Here is a 25,053-nt window from a genome sequence, read left to right on the forward strand (position 1 = left end):
ACTACATTTGGGCATTCATTATTTCACTCCTTCAGCAAACTTTTTGTGAGCTCACCTATGAGTGTGAGCCACTGTGCTTGTGGCTTGGGGTAAGGAAGTAAACAAGTCCTGGTCCCCGTGATGGTGTTGCCAGTGAAGTGAAAGTCGCTCAGTCATGTCCGACTCTTTGCGACTCCATGGACCATACAATCAATGGAATTCTCCAGACCAGGATACTGGAGTAGGTAGCCTTTCCCTTCTCTAGGGGATCTTCCCAACCCAGGGATTGAACCCAGGTCTCCCACATTGCAGATGGATTCTTTACCAGCTGAGCCACAAGGGAAGCCCAAGAATGCTGGAGTGGGTAAGCCTATCCCTTCTCCAGTAGATCTTCCAGACCCAGGAATTGAACTAGGGTCTCCTGCATTGCAGGTGGATTCTTTACCACCTAAGCTATCAGGGAAGCCCTGACGGTGTTGCCAAGTTCCTTTTATTCTTGAAGACTAGGTTTTCTCATACTAACTCCTGGAATGGAGTTTGCCTAGTAGTGGGATTCTAAACTACTCACTGCAAATGCTGGTCAATGTAAACAATTCAAACGGGCAAAAGACTTGTTTAAAAAAAATCCACCTGCATGCCAAAACTTGAAACATTCTCAGCTATGTAAGGCAAAATGGTAGTTGCAGATCATATGTTTCATATTTACAATGTTTTCATTGATGCATGAATACAAACTATTCTATAAGAGCTATTTATTTGCTCTTATTTATGACAAGCTTAGTTTAAAAAAAGATACATAAATAAATCGTTAGCTGCACTGCCTCATGAAACTCATTTCAATGCATTCAGTAACAGTCACCCTCTGAATAAATCACTGAAGAGCTCAATTTTCAACCTTGATGTTATCTTTAGCATATTAAAATATACTGTGCTTCAGCCCAGCGTAATAAAGCAGTCATGACAAAGGCTTCTAGTACAACATATTATAATGAGAAAATAAGGAAAAATAGCCATTTCCCTTATTATATTATAAACTAGAATCCTATTAAAAGATATGTCATCATTATATTTGATTACACAGGTCAAAACGTGTCTTCCAAAACCCAGCCAAAGTCTGAGGATACAGCTGCTGGTTCTATCTTCCAACAAGTGTCATGGTGGAGGTGGGGGGAGCAGCTCCTATCTTAGAAAAGGCAATAAAGGACTTGAGCACCATTTCAAAAACATAATTTATTATTCCTTAATGGTTGCTCTGCCTGTGCTCACCATGGGAGGAGAGCTGCTGGGAAAGCTCTGCAAAGAAAGAAACTTTCGTGACAGTTTCTTAGGACTAAAGTTGGAATTCTCCTTCCAAAATAAATGCATGAAGAAATGAATTACCTGATGAAAGTAGGAAAATGTAAATATCTCTTTGACCAACTGTGTGTAAATGTGCATTTTGTCACAGCTCTCAATTCTCTGCTCAAGGTTTATAGTAGATAACTGACAGCTTCCTTTCTGATGCAACTTATATGATCCTAAGCCAGAGGCTGCCCTTGAACAAAAGTACCAGACCTCAACAGAAGGCAGAGTGTATACAACATCATTTGGAAGAGAGCAAACCATACCTAATTAATTATGTTCTGGTAAGATAAAATTCTTCTTCCTAAGAATCATATGTGAGAAGAGAAAGTATATTAAGAAAGTTCTTCCTCAGGTAATTCATTTAACATTTATTTAATAAATAATAAAGACCTATTCAGTGCAGGGGCTTCTCTGATGGCTTAGCAGTAAAGAACACACCTCCCAAAGCAGGAGATGCGAGTTTGATCCCTGGGTTGGGAAGAGCCCCTGGAGGAGGGCATGGCAACCCACTCCAGTATTCTTTCCTGAAAAGTTCCATGGACAGAGGAGCCTGGTAGGCTATAGTCCATGGGGTTGCAAAAGACTTGGACATGACTGAGCATCTAAACAACAACAATTCAGTGTCAGGGTCTTTTGGGGGTGAGATTACAGAAAAGAACAAAGACTCTACCTCCATGATGGACAATAAACCATGAATATACAAAAGACATATGCAACTTTCTAAATGACTTTGCACTTACTCAGCCTAGAGCACTTTTTTTTTTTTAATAGTCAGTGCTGTTGAAAAAAAGGAAAAATGATTAAATAAAAATCACAAAAGTAGGTAAATAGCACATGTCAAACATACAGCTCCTTCATTCAATTTGCTTAACTCCTCACAGGCAGTCAGAGTGTTTCAGTCAGATCATGTACCTAAGACACACTGCCATGGTCTCTTAAAACATCTTTGATGCTTGGCTTGTGGGGCTCATAAATAGGGGAAAGTGAAATATTTACCCTGTAACCTACCCAACAGAGTTTATGCCCCCAAGGAGTGCTGCATGGCCTCCATGCAACAGAGAGAAGATAATATTCACATGCCTGCCAGGGTAAAAGGATGGATGAGGCTGCTCAGGGTGAGGTGACTAGCACTAGAGCTATGAAGGTTGCAACATCTCTGGCTACCTGGACCAGTTCCTGGGTCACTCGTTGAAAAGTGTAGCCCTAAGTTGACCACAATGTTGCAGAGACACCCAGAGATCCTCACTCGAGCAGTGAGGTATCTCACCAGGGCCTGTCATGCTAAGGATCTAGCTCTTGGGGAGAATCTTTTTGTCCTGATATTGTACTCAACTTGGCCTCAGAGAGAAGCTAGTGACTCCCGTCCAGTCCTGGTTGAATTTACTAACAGGTAAAATGTGACACACTGGAAACCAATCAACTGGATTCCTAAATTAAAACTCCTATTTTCTACAGGAGACAGGCCAGTCAGTATCAGAAATTCTGTTCTAAAAAAAGCATGCAATTTTCAGGTAGGATGAAGTTACTCTAAATTTTTGTTTAATAGTTTTCTTAAGTTTTACTTAAATTGTGTTCTGAAAAGTTTGTAAGTGGTAGCTCCTTTAAAGTAATCTATTGAAGGCTGACTGTTAAAATTGAAAGTTGCTAGCTGGTAACCAGAAATACTATGAGATATATCCCGGTATTTAGATATATAACATTTAAACTAGTGGCTAGCATCTAAGATACAGGGGAAGACGTTTTCTCTTTGAGAGAGGTAACATGGTTAACATCACCAACATCATGTTAACTTTCAACATCACAATATTCTAGGTAGAGATGAAGCATGCGACTTTCTAATTCTGCCTGATGGACCTAGAAAGGCAGAGTAGTAGGGAGAGAAGGAGAGAAGGTGCTTTCTCGTCTAAGTGGTGATTCCTCAAGAAATCAGCAGAGAGCTATCAAGAGGCTAAAGGAAAGACAAGACTGGGACTGGACTCTCTAAACTACCTAAGAGATCTGTCACTAGAACCAGATCAGGGAAAGAAAGAGGGCATGGAAAGTTAATCTGTTAATTCTCAGTGAGAATGAAACTAGCTATTAAATGGTACCCAGAAGCATCCTTTCGTAAAAGTTGATTGTATTTATTTTCCTTAAATCCAGGTGTGTGGACTCCTTAAGAATGAGACTTAAATCCAGTCTCATTCTTAAGAAAAGTGAACAAGTACAAGGACACTGCTAACCACACTGGTGACATGACTAAGTTCATAACTTGTAGGCACAAAACTGGGTCATTTGCAAACATCTTCTAGCAGCACACACTAATGACAGATTGAGTTTGTAAACAGTATACATTCCTCATGAAAGTACATACAAGATCATAGAAAAGATCAGCAAAGGTGATTTCTGGAAATAAGTACCTAATTCATTCTATCATTCATATTTCCTCTAGAGCAAGTTCTGTTACATGAAGGACAACCCTGATACATCGTACAGTATTTTAATACTGAGTAGAGAAAGCCAAGAATCGAAGCTGCTTACAAACTTTTATGATTAGCCTACAAATAAACAGTTGTTTTTAAAATGACTGACTGAAGGTAAACTTAACTGATAATTTATGTAACTGAAAAGCTTGTCATCTGTATACCAGTCTCAAGAAAACTGTAGATTTAAGTTTGTAGACTCCTGGACCCAACTGTCATCTACTCTTTACAGCTCCCTCCCCTAAGAGTAAGTCAAGTCTGAAACAAAGAAGAAAAAGTTAATATAAGATTTAGAATTCTTATGATTCAAATTAGTGTGTTTGATTATTTTAAATTAGGAAAGAATACTGAATTTCATCAAATGCTTTTTCTCATTTGTACTTTACAACCCCTCTGGTTATCCTTTGTTTTCTCATTGATTTTTCTCCATCAGTGCTCCAGTCTCTCTAGCTTAAAAACAAAAAACACCTACAGCCCTTGATAATTAAGCTTTTTGAATCTACTTCTTTAAATTTCACTTATACCACAGTCCTCAAAAGTATACTTTTTACACCTTATCTTAACCTTCTTCTATGGGGTACTGAACAGTGGCTCAGGAGTGATCTTAGACAAGTTTCCTAGTGTCTGTGTGCCATCAAAAGAGAGATAACTGTAACCAACTTCTGAGGGTATCTGCAAGGATTAAGCAAGTCTGTGTAATTTGGGTTGCTGCTGCTGCTAAGTCGCTTCAGTTGTGTCCGACTCTGTGCGACCTCATAGACGTCAGTCCACCAGGCTCCGCCGTCCCCGGGATTCTCCAGGCAAGAATACTGGAGCGGGTTGCTATTTCCTTCTCCAGTACATGAAAGGGAAAAGTGAAAGTGAAGTCGCTCAGTCGTGTCCGACTCTTAGCGACCCCATGGACTGAAGCCTACCAGGTTCCTCCGTCCATGGGATTTTCCAGGCAAGAGTACTGGAGTGGGGTGCCATTGCCTTCTCTGAATTTGGGTTACAGTACCTCATATATGGCTTTGCAGGTGGCGCTAGTGGTAAAGAACCCACTTGCCAATTCAGGAGACTTAAGAGACGCAGGTTCAGTCCTGGTTGGGAAGAGCCACTGAAAGAAGGCATGGCGACCCACTTCAGTATTCTTGCCTGGAGAATCCCATGGACAGAGGAGCCTGGCAGGCTACAGTCCATCTGGTCACAAAGAGTTGGACACAACTGAGGCGACTTAGCATGTACCTGACACGTGGTAAGCGCTTTAGAAATGTCAGCTATGATTATGGATACTGTTGTTGTTGACATGTTGACCTCTTTTGGCTTACTTTTCCTACTTCTGGACCCTTTACAATGAGGTTAAAAGCACACATCTCAACATGTGATGTGAGGACAGACTCCTATGACAGTGACTGACACATATTAGACACTTAATAAATGTCAGCACTGTTGCTGCCATCAATGATTTTCCTTTTCTGTACATTTTGTGTTCATGACTTCTGCTCATTTTCCCATTAGGGTTAATGTTTTAATACTATCAAAACCTTTACTTTTATATTTGTTTAAATACAACAGGTAACAAAACTTCGCCTGGTATATTTGTTGCAAACATCTTTCCTATTATGTTTCCTTTTAAATATTAATATTTTCCCACATAGAAGTGTTACATTATTATACAGTGAAGTTTGTCTATTTTTTGTGTATGATTTCTTTCATTCTCTTAATGCTTAGGATGTCCATGACCATCTAAAGACCAGATAAATAATTAGATATCCTTTCTTTTACTTCCTAAATGTTCTTTTTGTTGTTAATCTCTAAGTCTGTAATCTACCTGGAGTTTCTTTTGTAGTTACCTAAATATTTAACACGCTTCTGTACAGGCTCACACTTTTGAATATGCTGTTTCCTCAGCCTGGAATGTTTTCACTTTAACTTCTCATGCCACAAGCTCTCAATATCTATTGTAGAAACATATTGTCCAACAATTGATGTTTCCTCAGTGAACTTAATTAACCACTCAGTAAGAGCTGTGTCTTCATTTCTCTTGCTTGTGTTTAGCTGAATATAGACTAGGGTGTCCCAATTGACAAGGTTGAATGAAGAGGTAAGAAATGAATCTTTTCTCATCCTTCTTCATTATCCAGTTCAGAATCAGATAAATGTGTTTACACAAACACACAAGTACATGCTTTTGCCAGCCTGTTTCACCACTACCTGGTACAATGTTCTACAACCTACTGCTGAATCAGCTGTTTTCCCTGGGTCTCTCCTGGGTCAGCACAGGAGCCTGGGTTTTGTATCCTGCTCCTCATGCAGGGTTTTGGCTCTGCAGGCCTAAGTAAAAGACAGCTCGTCACTGCCCATCCATTGCACCACCAAGCACAATCCTACACAACTAAAAGTATATACAACAGTTAATCACTGCTCCGTAAGTATTTGTACCAAAGGAAACAATGAAAGGATAAACAGAAACTAATAAGACTGGTGACCTGCTGGAAAGGCTCAGGAATGGGACTGAGGAAGGAATAACACTTCTTTGAATATACCCTTTAATACAGTTTCAATTTTGAAAATCATGTTGTTCTATATTCTTAACATTTGAAAACAGTTGTACTCAGGGTAAAGTCATGAAGAACTATATACAAATACTGACCTCTCATTAGAAGGTTTGTTTTATACAGTGATGTGATTAGCAATCCTAAAATGATTTAATGTGTATTCTAGGACTAAGCACATTAATAAATATACATAGGTAATGGAAGTCAGGTTTCTCACTACCAGAGAAGAGAGTTGCAAATACAATAATATGGAAGGATAGACTAAAACTCTGCAGAGGTGTTGATCTGGAATGCAAAGCTCAGTGAACTCATAACAGGGATGTGTGTGTGTATACATACACGACTGAGCGACTTTCACTTTCTTGCACTTTCCTTACAGCAAATATCAACAAGTAAGTAGATGATACATTGGGACTTTAAAAATCATTATCTGGTAACTACCAAAGTAATAACTGTTTTAAATAAGAATCATAAATAAACACTAAAAGTAGTAGGTGAAAATTGGATGAGAAACAGGATATTTACATAATTCCAAAGTATCTTCTTACTAGGATATTACTGATTACAAACGGAAAAATGTTATTCTATAGTGAAGAAATCTGAAAGGCACCATCTTACACCAGTAACGGGACAAACAAATGATCATGTGATTCTGCTAGGAGGTGCTCGGGAGGACCAGCTTCACTTCTGTGTCTTCCTGCCAAAACATTGAGAACTCCAATCTACTCATAAGGAAACATCAAACAAGCCCAAACTGAGGGACAATGTACAAAAACATGGTCTGTATACTTCAAAAATGTCAAGGTAACAACAAAACAAAACAAAAAATGACTAAGCTGTTATTCCAAATAACTCAAGAGATATAATAACTCAACATGTGATCCTGGACTGGGAAAAAAAAAAAAAAAAAAATTCCCCCCCTGGAAAGGACATAAGTGAAAACTGGCAACATTTGAAATTTGAACAAGATAAGTAGGGTAGAAAACAGATAATGTTGAATCAACATTAATTTCTTGGTTTTGATAATTTATGGTTTTGTATGAGAGCATCTTTTTTTTTTTTTTTTTTTTTAAAGAAAAACACACTGAAATGGTAAGAGTAAAGGTGCAAAAGATCTGTAATTTACTCTCAAATGATTCTGGAAAAGAAATACAGAATGACAGAGGGGGATGGGAGGGAGCGAGAGGAAGACTGAGAATAATAAAGCAAAAAGCAAATGTGACAAAATGTCAGTATCTGGGGAACTGGGGTGGAGTAGATGGGAACTTTCCTCTAAGTCTGAGAGTATTTCAAAACTGAAGGGAAAGCAGTAAGCCGGAAAGGCACTGCTGGGTGCCTCTGGCAGCAGGGACGGGGCACAGCCTGGCAGGGACATGCTACTGCCTCACCCTGGGAGGCTTGGAAGCAGGAATCACAGAAGTTTTGAGGGAAGGGGTCTTCTCTGGAGTTCTGAGATGTCTGATGTGGATGGAGAGTGGTATGTGTATGTGTGTGGACACAGAGAAGGGGAGGACTTTAAAATTTTCTAACTGAGGAAGAGAGGGAAATCTTAGAAAGCAGGAGAGAAAGAGAAATACAGTATCAGCTTCAACCCATGACAAGTCACTCCTTCCGCTATCCACTTCTGACTAAAGTTCTCGGCAGAGTTACAAAACCTATGAGTTGGTTTATGAGCAGACTGGGAGTAGGTGCCCTTAGTCACTTGGGCCAATCTGCAGATGACCTCTGGGGAAGCCCTGCTCTGACACATCCCAGACAAGCTGTCCTAGGAAGACACACACAATAACATTATTCCAAAGACAGCACTTGGTCCTGGGATGACCAATCCATCTCTTGAGAACAGTGTTCAGAGCTTTAGATTCACAGTTCTTTAAAGTCACTCATCATTTTGTGCCCATGTCTATAATCCTGTGTGTCAGAGGGCAGCTGGGCAGTGAACAGCTTTCCTTCTATTGATGTCTTGTTTTAGCTTCCTGAACCAGTAGTTATTATAGACCAAATAAAGATTTCCTGCCTTACAACCTTCTTTCAATTACTAAAAATACCTGCCTGGACTAAAAGACCCTCAGGCTCATGTACAAGTAGAAATAAAATAAATTTAACCCTTAAAAGGTTCCCTTAAAAAAATCAGAGCAGATTTTAGAAAACCTGTAACTCTGGTTATCTGTTTTGCCCTGAGTTCTGAATTATAAGGTCGATAAGGATTATGAGGGGTCATAGGGTTTATCTCCTCCTTCTGCAAAAGACTGGATCTAATCATCATAGAAAGGTATTTATCTACTATTATTTTAAGTAACTCCAAACGAGGAGAGGCTATCAATTTTGGCAGCAGCCTACTCTACCTTCTTTAAAACGTGTGTAGCCAAGGAATTATTTTTTGGTTTTAAATTGAATTTCTGTTTGGTTTATACTAGTCCCCATTTTCTTTGAGCACTATAAAATTCTTCCCCTGATCTCTTCTCTGAAGAAACAGCACCAATCCCCTTTCAGCTTTATTCAAATCATTCACCATACTTCTTAACCCACTCCAGTGCAGGGTGATGCCAAGGGTACATGAAAGAGAAAATCTAAAAGGACACCTTTTAGCATTGCATTGCCTGGCTGCACCCTAATGGATGGCATTCATCATGATGGCTTTGAGCCATCCAGATAGATTCCACTGTGTTCCCTGGTTGTTTTAAAAAACAGAGTAGACTCTAATACAGTTTTCACTAAAATGGTTAACATAAAGATTTGGCATTTGTTCCTGGGTTATTTTATGCAGAAGGCCTCAGTACAAGATCATGCTGAACAAATAAGTGGCTACTATATTTAGAGACCTGCATTTTTACCTGGTAAGTACCAGTCCCTTTTAAATTTTAGGTAGAAAATCATCATGGGCAGTGACCATATCACTTTGGAGATGCCATTCAAACGAGCAAAAATACGTCTAATGCAGATTACTGAGTGCTCTGCCCTACTGAATAAAAAGAAGGTATCCAAGGAGCTTACAGCAAGCTGGAAGCATGACACTTGTATCAAATAATTACTACAAAAGAATGAATTGAATCTAAGTGCTACACTGCAGAGATATAGAGCCAAGAAGAAAACAGGATGTAATTCTGGGAGATGGGATCAAAAAGAAGAGGCTGGAGGCTCAAAAGGGAGAGGATATATATATACTTATAGCTGATTTACATGGTTGTGCAGCAGAAACTAACACAACATTGTAAAGCAATTATCCTCCAATTAAGAAAAAAATAAAAAGGAGGTTCTTGAGCCAGTTCTTAACAATGGGTAGGATTTTGAATAGACTGAGGCTAGAAAAGGAGGAAGTGGTCATTTAAGGAAGGCACTGGCACAGACAATGGAAATATGGGAATCTGCTCAGAGTCTTTGAGGAAATGGAGGTTAATATACAACATAATACATGAAAAAGCCCCAAAGAGAGGCTGGAACTAGCTGTTGGAAGATCAGGAATACTGAACTAAGTAGTCTGCCTTACTCTGTAAGCATGCAAATACTATCCAAAATTTAAAGCTCAAATGGCTGCTAGGCATACCAAAAATTATTAGGAACAACTTGTGAACAGTGGCCACAAAAAACTCCAAAATAAAACAATTGGATTTGCCTGTAGAACACATTACAACTGGGACTGTAAAATAAAATGGTGAACTTCTGGTAAGATGACCTTTCATGGGATAACTAGATCAAGAAAGAAGAATAAGACTAAGGCAATGAATTAATGACTAGAAATATCATCTGAAAATATAAAAATAATCAATTAAAATACTTCAAAGAAGAATACTATCTTTCAATGTCAATAAATTATACAAATCAGTCCAACACTGCTATCTAGTTATATTTTTACACCCAAACTTTCATATTTCAACATCTAATAATATAGATTTAGACTCAACACATCACTTCATGGTTTTCCTTGAGTATATTTACATTTTGGTTTTGCATCTGATGTACCTTATGAAGATTACATGATTTGCTGTGTTTTCCTTCTTTCAGTTTAAATTCTGGTAATGAAGAAGCACATAGTTCCTAGTGACAGATTTTCACATGGTCAGAAGTGATTACTATCATGAGATACCTGGTCTTCCTGTTATCTGGATATTTTGAATCAAATCTCCAAATGCAGCCTTAGTACTGTATTTACACACCCAATCTAATATAAACAAAGGAGGAAAAAACGACCAATTTTCTTTAAACATTATTTTATGCATACTTTAAAGTAGTATTCCTATTTTCATCGAGGAGACTCAGCAGATACAAATGTGTATAAAAAGTATTACTTGGGCAACCTCTAAATACAAACATTTCCATAGTAATTTCCATAATAGACAAGGGAAATTAACAAACATGATATTTATTTCTACTAGAGAGGCTCCAAGGATAGGCTACCTAAAGAATTGTTTTTCTAAATAGAAAAAACCCCGTTTCTGCTCTGTACTGCACAAGATTATAGGCAGAATTTCAGAAAGCTGAAAATCCTTTTAAATAACACTTCCTCTGGCTTTAATCACAAATAATTGCCTCTTTTGGTGCTAATGAGCATGAGCCTCACAGAATGGAATGTAATTCTGCCGGTTCATTCAGGGTAATGGCTTTATGAGCTGGTGACACTGCCAGAGATGGGGGTCTCAATTTCCTAGAGTACAACAGTGAGCAGCAATACATTTTTCACTTGAGGAAGATCTTCTAACCTATGTAAATATAAGTAGAAAACCCATTATTTATTGATAAAAACAACAAAGTAGGTTAAATAAAGTTTTATGTACTACTCTCCTTTAATAGCCATCAGCTCCCTGGATCATGAAAGTAAATAAAGTACTTCACTTACTAAAATCAATGAGAAACCGTCCAAATCCTTGCCTTTGGTGCTGGGGCATGATCATTATGCAGGAGACATTATACTTCTGCTGGCAAAGTTTTTCCTGAGGGAAGGAGAAACAGATCAAGTATGTCAGAGTGCTGCTAAAGTGGGCAATTCCCTGCACCTGCCACCGTCTGTATACCATGGTCCACTAAGGTGAGCCGATGTGTTAGGTCAGGATCAAGCAGAATAATTTGACCATGTTAGTCAATCAAACTATCAGCTAACAACAAACTACGCACTCCAGGCATGCCTCTCAAGTACATCTTTATTCTTGAAAGTCAGCACCATGAAATATGAATAAAGAATCCAAGGAAATGTGAGTCACATGAAACAGCACAGTATGGAAGAAAGGTTTTCTATGCTCAAACAACCTGGGAGATGGGCAGGGGGAGTGGGGGAAGATCCAGAGAGTCACTCAGCGGGATCAGTTAAGAATACCTTGTTAAAGGCCACAGTGAAACTAAAACAGTGTCTGTGTGGGTAGACTTGCACAAATACATTTCTCTTATGCATAAACAGTCAAAGTAAAATGCTGGAGAAATAATCTATATTTGAAAGAAGGACAACAAAACAAAAAAGACAACAGCAACAAGAAATCCCCAAGCCTACAAACCAAAGGGAGGCCAATATATTACCAACAGTCTGAAACCAGGAGGAAGACTGGAGAGAATATAATGGAAATGGTTCTTGTAGTTTAGGGAAAATTTGCAATTTTCATGGGCTATGGCATCAGAGCAGCAACATTTTCTTCACGGTACATAGAAGCCGCCAAAACCTACACAGAGAAGATCTGGAAAAGGCTTTTGAGGTTGTGAATGCTCTGGCCAGCTATAAACCACAAATTAGATTAACCACAAATGGTACTAACCACATCAAAGAATTACTTTGGAACACCCAGATCTTTAATGAACCTATTTGAAAGATCACAGGAAATGGTGGAGGAAAAAACACTACAGGGCAGAATTAAAGATTTCTTTGTGAAAAAGATGTGCTCCCGACTTTTGCACATTTGGAGCTGTCTGTGGAGTCTCCAAGAAATGAGGAATAAGAAATAATGTATGTCAATTTTCCTAAGAAACTGGATGGTCCCATCACTGGATGTCTACATCCATGGCAAAGATTCAAATAATTAGTCTGTTTTGCAAAGTCAGACAAACAGGTCACTGTATCTAAAATGAGGTGTACCCTGAGTTAAAGGATTCATCCTTGACACAAGCCTTTTCTTTATTCCAAACTATTTTTACCTGTATGATATTTTTGGAAATCTAACCCCAAAGTGGTCCTTTCCCCCCATCCTTGACCCCTGCCTTTAAACACATGTTACCACAGCTAAACTCTAAACAACTGCTCCCTCTTTCCTTCCTGTTTTGAGTCATCTATTACATGCTTAGAAAGATATATGCATGTAATGATTTACACTAAACATTTCTAGGTCATCCTGGCCATCCTTTGGCTATAACATCTAGAATTTAATCCCAAAGGGCCACAGTCCTTCAAACTCCAACTGACATGTTAGAATATGGCTTAATTTGCATCTAGTCTTTTAGCATGGCTGTTTTTTAGATTAATTTTTGTTTTACTGCACTTGCAAAGGATATTTTAATATCCCGAGTATGGTAAGAAATGACAGAAGTTGCTGCCATACTATAAAAGAAACAGTGACAAAATGAAAACAGTTTAGCTTGTTCTAAGTAAAATGTTTGGAGAAGAAAATAGCAACCCACTCCAGTATTGTTGCCTGGAAAATCCCATGGACAGTAGAGCCTGGCACCCTATAGTTCATGGGGTCGGAAAGAGTCGGACACAACTGAGCAGGCATGCAAATAAAAACGTTGGACACCCTGTGACAAAGAGAAGACTCAAACCCCAAGAGTTACTGTGAACCGAAGACCTAGAGGTCAACTCAACATAAAGCAGGACAATGTCAATGGGCATCACTATTTGTTTTAAAATGCAGATAGATTTAAAGAACACCATTTTCAAACAGAAAGGACAGTCATGACTATTATTCTTTTTAATGCTTTGGAGAAAAAATTAAAAATTCTTTTAAATTCTTTGGACACATCTATACAGAAGGTAAAATGTTCTATAAATTATATCAATTTCCTAGTTATTGCTTTCCCTTGTATTAATTCTCTATCATCTGTAACCTATAAAAGTTAACAGTCTTCTTTTTCATTTTAGAGCTTTACCAAATACATGGATTAAAATGTTGAGGCTGTATCCCATGAATGCTGTCACTTATTCCTATTTTTGTTTATGGTCTCTGGGTTGTTTCTTAAATTTAGAAAAACTTCTGTATGCAAAGTTTTGACCTTCCATGAAAATGACAATTTCATTAGGCATTCCATTATGCAACAGTAGATTAATTGAAATTCACTTATCACCTAATAGGTAAACACATATCATAAAATAAATAAGCTATAGGATTTGGAGCATTTATATTCTGCCCTAGAAATCTTATAATCACCATTCTGACATACTAAACTATTTCCTAAGTACCTAAGAAAATTTAAGGTTAGCCTGATAAATATCTCCAAACTCAGATTCCTTTTATTGCATATGAGTTAATGTATCTCAGAAGCCTTTGAACAGAAGAATGTGAGAGAACTGCTCTGAACCATGTGAAAAAGACAAACTATAGCCACTCAACATGTCAAGGGCTCCCCTATGTTAACAGCTGGAGATACTTAGGCTTTCTAAAGGTGAGACTACTTTAGATCTTAAAACAATAGCACAGAGAGTAAGAGACGCAAGGGTAAAACCAGCCATTATATCAACTTAACTGTCCAAATGCCAGTGTTCCAACTCACTGAGATACTGACGACCACAAAGGGAATGCAACAAGGAGAAAAGAGAATTACCTTTTAAATGCTACATTATATTGAAACCTTCATGTTGATACCATTACGGGGAAAGGGGAACTAAGCTTAACATTTAGAAAATGAAAGATGCTAGGTGGTCTGCAAGGCAGCAATTATAACATTACATGAATGCTGACAGTCAACACAGCAAACAGTGCTGAGGTCTTTTACACACTTCCTAGGCACAATGCTTATGGTTTTTGTGTGTGTGTTTTTCTTAATGAGCTCTGAATAAGAATCTGAGCTTTTCAGAAACATGTCATTTATTCAAATTAGAGTCATAAAAAGGCCCTGTTTGAAAAATTGGACTCTACCAAAAACATTCTGAAAAAGAAAATGAAGGTCATACTGGCTCTTGTTTTACCTTAGAGAAGTATCCAACCAGATGACAGCCCTTTTCATCATTTTTTGTAAGGACATAAAAAAGGAATGGCTCGACATCATAATACAATGTTTTGTGGTCCAGGAAGAGCTTGGCTAACAAGCAAAGGTTTTGGCAATAAATTTTGCTCATATTCCCATCAACCTAGCAAAGAGAAACAGACAACATTATTTAACATAAAAATACCACTCAATATAAAACTGTTTCTTTTATATGGTATTTTGGAAAGCATATATATTTTTTTCAAATCCCAAACTAAACAATTAACACACTCCATTAACCAAGAAAGTTTACCAGAAAATAGCTGTCATTTGGCAAATCAGAATTCCACCTTTTCTCTTAAATTGGGGTAAATTTAAGGTAGCTTAAATCTCTCTTTACAATTCCTGAAGAAAGGCCACACATTGCTAACAAACGAGTAATTTTTATGGACTATTTATTACAACTAAAAAAATGATTAGGGATGACTTCTCTGTTTGAACCAAGTAAACTTGAATTAAAGAAATGTAAACCAATCAAAATGCTGCTTGAGTAAGTTAAACTTTATGTTGTTTCCAAAGGGCTTCACATAAAAATAAAACAAATAAACTGTATTATTCTGATTCCTCAAAAACATGGATTCGCAAAAGAGGCTTCCATTTTGGTTTTATCCCAAGCATCATTTTAAATATAATTGGAAAAGATAAAATTTCTGTGTTGGGAATACTTACAGAGAAAGTGAGATGAATTTTAACCTACAGTAAGTACCATGATTACAGTCTACTTGCCTTCAAAATAAAAGAATCAAGCTGTGATACTGATGGTTACAGACAGGAGGCGAGGCACAGATGCCAATTTCGTTGATCAAATGTAGTTACTTGTTGAAAACAGAAAGCACAGCAGATTCAAGAAGAATTTCCCTAGCACTTTTCTTATGGGAAATGGATATTTGCTAACCAGAGCTCTTTGACAATGAACTTGATTGTTCTTGAGTCTCCTGTGGACCATACTGGTTCTCATAATGCACAGATTATTTTTAGACTTCATATAACCATTTCCCTTGGATGATACCTAGGTCTCACACATGGCAACATGATCATATATGGGCAACGGGCACAGAGGATACAATTCTCTCTTTAATTAAAGGAAGTTTTTGGGAGTATAGTCCTTTTGGAAATGGTAGTATATTACAAAAAGGAAAGACAGAGATGTATGTATCCCTGAACCAGAAAAAGAGAGAGATGACAATGCTGAAAAGTCTTACCAGTTATGAAAGGTCTAATATGACATGCGTTCAAGAGGGATATAGAAAAGATAGGAAAGTAGTAATCTGTGATTATTATTCATTTATTTTATAAGTTACTAAGGACACTGCAAAGACAAAAGTTTCCCAAATGCTGTACTCTTAGTATTAACTCAGATTCTAAAATAGGGACCTTGGCAGTTATCCAATCCAATTTCTTCAATGATTTTTATGAATAAAATTTACAGATCTGCTTCTGATTTTTCCCTTCTTATCTATGTATGGTCCCAAAGTACCTACCCTGAAATAGAGCATTCTCATTAGCCTAACAAGATTGATTCTCTTACCCCGAGAAGATTTTTCCTGGATTTATGAGAGGTTCACCCCCTCTGGCAGAGTTATGCTGATTTATTTAACAATTACTTAAAGCCAACAATGTGTTCTGTCCTTTGAGAAACAATGAGACACTGATTTTCATTTTATTTTGGTTAGAAGAAAGCTTCCAAGGCATCAAGGAAGGAGCCAACAGTTAAGTTGAACTTGTGACATTCATTAATTAAGCTTCAACTGAGAACAGCTCTGTTGTCTCAACTGGTTGGGGCTGGCCCGTTAGCATCCCAGGATGAACAACAGGACAGCAACTGGCATTTGCCTTTCCCTGTAGCCCAGTGGTTCTCACTGTGGGTGATTTTTGTCCCTCAAGGGACATTGGCTATGTCTGGATATTCTGACTGGAGGGGGTTTGGTGCTACTGGCATTTAGTGGGTACAGGCCAGGGATGCTGCTAAACATCCTATGATGCCCCCTACAACAAAGAATCATCCAGCCCAAAACGTAAACAGTCCCCAGGGTGAGAAACCTTGTGCCTCCTGTTTAGTAAGAACTAACACATCAAATCTTCCCAGCAACAATATCCTTCTCCCTTCAAACTTGCCAAAAGAGCCTGATTTAACCAGGAAGAGGGGCTTCAGAAAAATTGTAAGACACAATACATGTGTTCTCTGGTGAGTCTTGGGAAAAAGCAATGGGCCCAAGACTGTCTGAGAGAGGGAGCCTGATCCATGAGAGAAACCTAGGCATGACCCTCCCCTAACATTAAATTTAATGCAAGACATTACAGACCAGAATTATAGAGAAATGTGGGGTAGAATAATAAATTTCTAATCTGAACAACTCCAAAAAAGAGAACCCTAAAGTAAAACCATTTTGGAGAAAGAGGAGATCTTATCTGCTGTGCAGGGAAGGCTTGTTCTGAGCACCCAGCAATGAACAAAATGACTGAGATGAGTAACAGAAATGAAAAGGCAGGGTGATGAAAGTGCTCAACCAGAGTGAGAGAATTGAGAAGGCCTGTGAATAGGCAATAACAGGAAAGAAAGACATGGCCTTCTCAAGGAACGAGTGACTCAGCTAAACTGGATCCCTGAAACTGACAACAGAACATGATCAAACAATGAAACGATATACCGGCAAAGATCTTCTGCTACTAAATCAATTCTGAAAACACAAAATGTCTTCAAGAACATACAATAACAGACACATGGCCACAAGGGGTTCCTGTGAACAGCAGAGTTCTCCAGGGGTGGCCACCTACCCAGATTGGGAAGGGAGGGAGTCCCAACATCTGCTGAGGTCTCACCAAAAGGGTTATCCACTCTGCCAAGAAGTGGATGGAAACACAGGTGGTTGTGTATTGAGGAGATATGTACAGCTGTTCAATTCCCTGGAAGAGTGAGCACCTGCCAGACACTGGCTGGAGCTGCTGAACAAAGCTAATTTCTCCTGCCAAAGAAAGTAGAATTTACAAAGAGCTGAGGAGATCATAAATTCACTGGTGAATATATCTGGTGCAGACAGGGATTTGGGAGAAGACAAAAAAGTTAATGTGATGAAGTAGGAATTCATCATCAATCTCAAAGATTGCTTAACATGGTTAGAAAAACACTTCAAAATATGGAGATATTTGAAAAAGCAGTCTGAATTTCAGTGCCAAAATTGAATAAACTTTGTACCTTCCATGAACAAATCAGTACATAGTCAACAATTAGAAGCACTAGGTTTCCAATGCTGAGTTTTTTATTTACACATGCTTACCTCAAATACTGAAAGGTCTTTCCTTCGGTAAATTTCATTTGCTGGAGGATGAAACCATCCGCATTTCTTTGAGTGTCTTAACAAAATATTTTTACTTTTCATATATTTAAGACAGAATTCACACAGGTAAAGCTTTGGTAATCTGTTGAAATGTTAAAACCAAAGAATATAATCTGATTGGTTATTCCTTTCAGGGGGAAATATTAAACATTGTTCAATTCTCTCTAAGCCATAAAAAGGCAGTATAATAGTATTTGAAAGAAGTAGTTTAAAAAAGGAAAAAGAAAGCCAGTAGTAGACAGAATGTACAAATTTACATTATTTTTCAATCTAATAATATTTGCTGTTTTTACTATGCGAACAAATCATTTCTTTCCTTAGAAATGTCCTATAGAAAAATGGTTTTCAGACTTGGAACTATGATTCTAAAAACAATGGCATCTGGTCATCCATGCATATTTTTCAAATTTCACACTTAATGTCATGATTTCAATATTACATCTAATCAGTGGTGTAACGATAACCATCTTTTCAGAGAGAAGTGAACTCATTATTTTTAAAATGATCTGTGTACTTATAAGACAGGGAAGTCCTAGAATTTAGCTGTCTCAATTTCTTATGGATGAGGTAACTTTAAGGTTACTATCAGTTATACACAATCTAAAGCACTAAATGCAGTCAAGTCAAATGACCTTATCTGTTCCTACCAATTCTACTGACTCTGAGTAACATCAGACAAACAGCTTTCTCACTTCTGCTGACTTTTTCTCCACCTTAGAAATGACACCATTTTGTTAACCAGTGTCCTGTCATGCTTAGGTGGACACTGCTTGTATTTTCAAGAGAATGCCTGGAAGCATTCTCAAGGGTTTTGGGATATAAACATGGGGAGAAGGGTTTTGGGGAGAACTAGACAGACTCATCATAGAAATCTCAAATCTTGGATTCATATACAAAATTTATCCAAAGCTCTCAGAACAACATGACTTATGATTACCCATACATATAAAAGCTCACTGGTGTTTGGTGTTTTTCAAAAACTGTTTAGGAACACAGAGCTGAGCGATGTGAACTGGGAAGAGAAACCAAAACCCCTGACTTTTAGTCTGCCACTTAACTTCTAGAAATCCTCCCCATTTTCTCCAGTTAGATGACTGGGCAGATGCCCATGAGAAAGAGAAAAGGGTGAAATCTATTCTAGAAGCAAAGTAAATTTGTGATTACCAAACTTTGCAGGCTAAAGCGTTTGAGAAGATACTAATGAAGTATGCCCTGACATACCTGAAGGAAAAAAAAAAATCTGTTCACAAAACACCCATTTTTAGATACATTAGTTCAAGACAATTTCACAGCTAATCTTAGTTCAGGACAAAAGAAAATCCTAGTACCATTATTTTCTCTTTATTTTTAACAAGTTAGTCACAGATGGCTCTAAAAGTCAAGACTTGGGGGAAGAATCTCAAGGCTACCCACTCCCACCCATTTTCTTCCGTATTTCCTTCTTTTGCTATGCGTGCTAAGTGCTAAGCTGCTTCAGTTGTGCCTGACTCTTGCGACCTCATGGACTGTAGCTCGCCAAGCTCCTCTGTCCATGGGATTCTCCAGACAAGAATACTGGAGGGGGTTGCCAATTTATCCTCCAGGTCTTTTGCTCTAATTTATGTTTAAAAAAAAAAAAAAAAGAATACTTGACAATAAAATGCCAGAAATCAGAGATAAAACCAACAGGCCTAATTAGGAAAATGAAAAAGGCAACCGAGAAGAAACTACCAAATACTTTACAATGGCTAAATCTTTTTTCTTGATTTGGTTTCTTACATAAACAATATTTCCCCAGTTAATCAAGAGAGAAAAAAATGGACTGAAAATTAAAAGACAAAATTTACAACACTGGTTTAACTAAGGAGTATAAGGTGTTTATACAGAACAATGACTACTATAAGAAGGTGCTGACAAAAGTAACAGTTTTGGAAACATCTGAAATTGACACTCAAAATTTATGCCTTAAAAATCACCTAATTTCAGTTTTAGAAGGCTCTTTCCTACATATGAGACATTAAGGCTGTATCCTTGCCAGGCTTATTCCATTACCTTGCATATTCCTGTGGGTAAGGCGAGGAGTACCAGGTTTGGATTTCATATTTCCCAAATTCTATTACAGAAGGGTACCGGCCACAGTCTTCTACTCCACTTTCACACTCTATTTTCTATCAGAAAGAAAACAAAATGGAAGTCTCAGAAGAGGATTTCTTCACTTACACTTTGGTTCTTTCACCAGTGGATATGAAAATCTACCAATGCTAATCATAATTGTGAATTTTCATGTTGTTGAAAAAAACATTATAGGCCCTTGTGAAACAATAATCAACTTTGTATCATATTCATATATACACAAATACTCTTAAGAAACAATATTACCAATATAGGAAAAAATGAGTACTGTTAAAACATACAAAGGTCTATGAACAGTCAATGATCTGCTACAACATATTATTAAAACTGAGGAAATTCTAAGATGATGTGGCTATTACATACTGTCACACTGTTAACAGTTCCTGTTTCTCCACCAAGTAATATTTACCCCAACTGTAATTAAATAATCAATTTGAAGTCTGCAGTTTGACACCCATCTCCTTTTACTCTCATGCAGGAGGTTAGAACTTTGCCTGCCTGATTCATCGGGACATTCCCAGGGTCTTGCCCAGTGCCTGACACAGCCAAGAAATGTTCTTGAATGGAAAAGCCAGGGTTACTGGGTTGGATAGAAAGGGCTTTAGATTTAGCAGTAATTTTCAGGTAATTGCTTGCTGTTCATCATGTTTAAATATGAATGCCAGACACAATCTCCCGAAGTGATAATATTTAAGGACTTCAAATCTCAGTGACCAGGGGGTGGGGCGGTGATGGGATACATTTTATCTTAGCCATAAAGGGAAAATTACTACAAAGAATGCAGAATGAGGAATGGAAATATCCAATGGCCCCTCAAGGAGAAATAAGCACAAGTATTTAGTCCAAGTGGTTTCTACTAAAACTAAAGCTCAAGAGCCTTCAGACAGACTCCTACTCCCCACAAAAGGAAGTGAGGTAGAGCAGGTAATCTATCCATAAGTATCGTGCCCTCAGAATGTGGTCTTGTTCAGCTGCTAAATCGTGTCCGACTCTTTGTGACCCGATGGACTGCAGCATGCCAGGCTTCCCTGTCTTTCACTATCTCCCAGAGTTTGCTCAAATTTACGTCCACTGAGTCAGTAATGCTATCTAACCATCTCATCCTAGGCTGGCCTCGTCTACTTTTACCTTCAATTTTTCTCAACATCACAGTCTTTTCCAATGAGTCGGCTACTAAATGTGGTCTGCTAACAGAAAAATTCACAATCCATAATAAATTTGTTTCTGAGAAGTCCAATAGCCCTTCCTTTCAATGTTTTGTTGAAAATAAGCTAAGTAGAGTTACTATCTTAGGGAAATCATTTAAAAGAAATTACTGGACATTGAAAATAAAAGTAATTACAACTGATCACGCAACACAATATTGTCTTCACCAATGCCCAGGAGTTAAAATCAGAAGACGTTTTTCGTATTGCTGGCCATCTGTGCTGGAAGAAGCACTGGTCAATTTAAAAGTGATTTCTTCTTTCAGTGAACTATTTAAAAGGGCTATTTTCTTAATTTAAGCAAGAATAATCAGAAATCTATTCCTTTACCCCTAGAAGCATTTTTCAAAATCTGCCTCAACAACAGCTACTCTGGCCTATTTTGTGAGACCCGCTGAGCCATTACCAAGTTGTGACAGTGAAGACAACTCAAAGTCAGTACTTTTGAACGTACAGTCAACAGAAGTGATGGTAGCAGTTAAAGAACCACAAAGGATTTTGAAGGGGATTCTTTATAAAATCAAGACAGTTAATTTCACAGTAGTCAGATGCAAAAGTCATATATTATCTTCATTTCTGGAATGCAGTATTCTGGCCTTACCTCCCAAGATAGTTCCTGGGCCTGCTTGAAAACATCCAAATCCTCTTCAGTAACGGTATCCTTGTTTCCAATCACATTTATATCTGTACTTTCCTGTTTGATGCTTATTTTGATTTCCGTATCTGTCATTTAAAACCAGCAGAAACTGTATTTACTGACTTGCATCATGAATAACCACCATATAATTACCAAAATGGTACCAAATTAGCACAGTGGGCAAATAGGGAATTTTATTTTTTTTTTAAAGCTTTAAAGCTTTTACATCTAAGTGCTACTCATAGATCCAGCAGTACCTTTTCCCTGCCATACCCAAATTATTTGAATTATCATTGTCATCTTCTTATAGCTTCAGTAAACAAATGTGGGAAAGTAAGAGCAATACAAAGCAAAATCATATTTTTCAACCAAGATTAGAAGGTATATCAATGTCTAAGTATAGAATTCCCATGATCATGTTTGAGACAATAAAATCTATCATTCTGTCCCAATGACACATATTTTGGCTTTTGTTTTATATAAAGGATAGCAAATGTAACGGGCCAATTTGTTAAATGAAATCATGAAATCAGTTTCTCCCTGAGGTGAATACACACACAGACACACTCACATCCAAAAAGCACACTTCACAGAATCACAGATCAGGCTTTGTTGAGAAGGAAGCAGGATGAACTTTGTCATGAGAAAGCAATGGCAGAGGGAAACAAGGAGCTGACGTCCCCCCTGCTGGAAGCACGGACAGCACATGGCCACACAGCACTGTGGCTGGAGAGGTGGCACGGGGAGGAGTGTGGCAGAAGCGTGACAGTGGCTATTCATGCGGGACTACATAGCCATAAGCAACGCTATGACGGCATCTGGGGGGGTCCTAGTGTCACTACAAATGGAAGTAAATCATAAAAGTGGGAGAGTATTAGTTGAAAAAACAATGTTTTGGAGGTTTAGTCAGCATTAGAAAAAGGTCAAAGTTTCACTGCTTCTGTATGAAAGTGAAGTTGAGAACAAGAGAAATAGCTAAGACCTATGTGACAAATAGGAATTGATTGATTCTTTTTTTTTCCGGGGGTTGGGGAGAAAGGGACGGGACGCAGGTTTGGTTGGAGCTTTGACCTTTTGCTTACCATCATCCTGATCAGGTTTAATCCTTCCGTCTGTCAAGCTCCCCTTCCCTGGTGAGGGGGTCCCCATCTGAGGGGTCACTTTATATTTTAACCTGCCTAGCATCCTGTGCTTTTTAAGGAAAGTTGTTCGCTTGAAGTGAGCAATTGCTTTAAAAATACGTCCTCTAGCCATCCCCCAGCTAGAGGAGGAGGAGTGAGAAATAAACCTACTTCTAATATCTCTTTTTCCAAAGAAATGGGCTTTAGATTTTGCTGTGAGAGGGAATTCGGTTTTACGACGCATACGTTTAGGTGGTGCATAACTTGGGTGTCCCTTTTGGCGAGACTGTCCCTGAGTGGTATAGATATGAGAGAGTCCGTCAAAGAGTGCCTTCAACTGGCTGTTATTAGTAAGACTGCTAAAGGAGGGCACGCTGGACTGGCTGGAAGAACTCTGGGGAGAGGTAGAAGAAACAGAAGTGCTGGACTTTTGTGAGCTGGGGCTCTGACCAGAGATGGGGGTTGGGGGTGGGAGTGAAGAAAGTGGAGGTTTTAGCTTTTGTGTGGTACCTGGAGCCAACACATGAGAAGTGCATGACTGTTTCTGAGAGACCTTTTTCCTTGGACGATAGTGCTTTGAAAAGTCTATTATTTCACCTCGTGATCTGCGACCATCAGGTGATGGTGTAAAAAACTTAGTAAGGCCATCAATGAGCCCTTTGGTTTTCTTGTTAACTTTAAGTGTAGAGGCAGAAATGTAGGTGGAGGTGGTGGTGATTTTGGTGGTGGCACCAGGCCGAGTGGGGTCTGTAACAGCCAATCTGCTGCTTGAGTCCTTCCCAGATGCAGCATGACCGGATGAAGGTGTGGTACAGACTTTAGTCTTTTGACCCCTACCAGGTGACCCCCTTCCTGTGAATGCATTCATGGATCCTTCATCACTGGTTACAGACCTAGGCAAAAATTTAGAGAATAGTATCAGCATTTAATAATAGAATTATAAAGGTATCTAACACAAGTTTATAGCAACTAGATGCAGTCAACGGGCTTAAACTTAAAAAACTGAATTGCAACCTTAAAGCCCTGCTTGTGTGTGTGTGCCTTCACCAAGGTGTTTTTCTCTGTTGCAACAGGTTGCAGCCACTACACTGGCAAGTCATGATTCTTCCAGGGCCTGTCCAACAGGTACTGGAAGAATCATGTGGACCCAAAGGCATTATGAGTAAGAAAATTTTTGAGGAAATTAAAAGATCACCCAATGGTTTCATTATAATTAAATAAAAAATGTTACCCCTTGTGTCATTACACATAATTGTGATTTTCTGAAATGCCTTTTAAAAAAAGTATTAAAGGAAATATGTCGTAAGTATTATCTCGAAGTGAAAGAAGAAACATAGGTAATCTCTAGTTAGAAGCAATTTTAACTCAAATGGAAAATTTATAGAAACAGAATTTAGTTATTATCTATAAATTAGTTTTTTTTTAAAGAAAACATTAAAAAACACCCTCTTCCTCTTGGCATTTTATGCTTAGGATGATAAGATAACCAATAATACTCTCTAAGTAGAGGAGACAATTAATTGCAGCATAAAATATTGCTGAAAAAAGGACAACAATAGCAAAAAACTGAAGAAATGGTTAAAGAAAAGCTACAGCAGGTCAGACATGACATGGAAAGTCTGGTGGAGAAGCAGCACATTTACCATGGTCATTATCAGACACCTGGCATCAGAATCTTTACACACTGGTTCTGACTGCTATTTCAGTTCATGTGATGCTGGTTCTGCTCATACAGCTGTGTGCTCAATAGAGACTGGAGGTCACTCCACTAGTACAGCTGCCTACAGGAATGGCAGCTGCCTGCCTTCACCTCAGGCTAGGGCTCGGAAAGCCACCCATTTTGCAGCAGAATTTTATACAACAGAAACATGTGCATGTGAATTATGGCAGTGCTGGGGCCTGAGAACGGACCTTAAAAATTATCAGTTGAGCTGACAGCTAGTAATGAAGAAATGGAAGCCTGAAAATGATATGATCTTGAATTATAAAAATATCTTAAGTAATTACAAAAAGAAAAGCATAGTTTAGTGGTTATCCTGTACATAGAGATCTGATGAACAATTTCAGCAGTCGCCCTAAAGGGGAGGCTGGCGTAGGTCAACGGAGCAAGCTACTAAGGCTCATCTGAAGCAGCTCAACCGCCAGGAGCTTCGCCCAACGCCACCGA

General features: G+C 38.3%; 1 protein-coding gene across 9 annotated transcripts in view; it reads right to left on the reverse strand.

Moving 5' to 3' along the window:
* The window catches only part of KAT6B (lysine acetyltransferase 6B), a 185,332-nt gene that overhangs the window by 25,138 nt on the left and 135,141 nt on the right, over positions 1–25,053 (reverse strand). For 5 of the 9 annotated variants that reach the window (XM_081563934.1, XM_081563915.1, XM_081563922.1 and 2 more), the window contains exons 8-13: positions 22,848–23,779; positions 21,730–21,851; positions 19,843–19,958; positions 17,752–17,893; positions 14,418–14,579; positions 11,154–11,247 (exon numbers count right to left, since the gene is read on the reverse strand). In XM_081563934.1, the coding sequence (XP_081420060.1) occupies positions 11,154–11,247; positions 14,418–14,579; positions 17,752–17,893; positions 19,843–19,958; positions 21,730–21,851; positions 22,848–23,779 (1,568 nt within the window). The remainder of the gene's footprint in view (positions 1–11,153; positions 11,248–14,417; positions 14,580–17,751; positions 17,894–19,842; positions 19,959–21,729; positions 21,852–22,847; positions 23,780–25,053) is intronic. The other 4 variants (XM_081563959.1, XM_081563954.1, XM_081563946.1 and 1 more) reach the window with 2 other exon arrangements.

This window comes from Giraffa tippelskirchi, chromosome 2 (assembly GCF_054371585.1).
Source record: "Giraffa tippelskirchi isolate mGirTip1 chromosome 2, T2T-mGirTip1v1.2.pri, whole genome shotgun sequence".
NCBI lineage: Eukaryota > Metazoa > Chordata > Mammalia > Artiodactyla > Giraffidae > Giraffa > Giraffa tippelskirchi.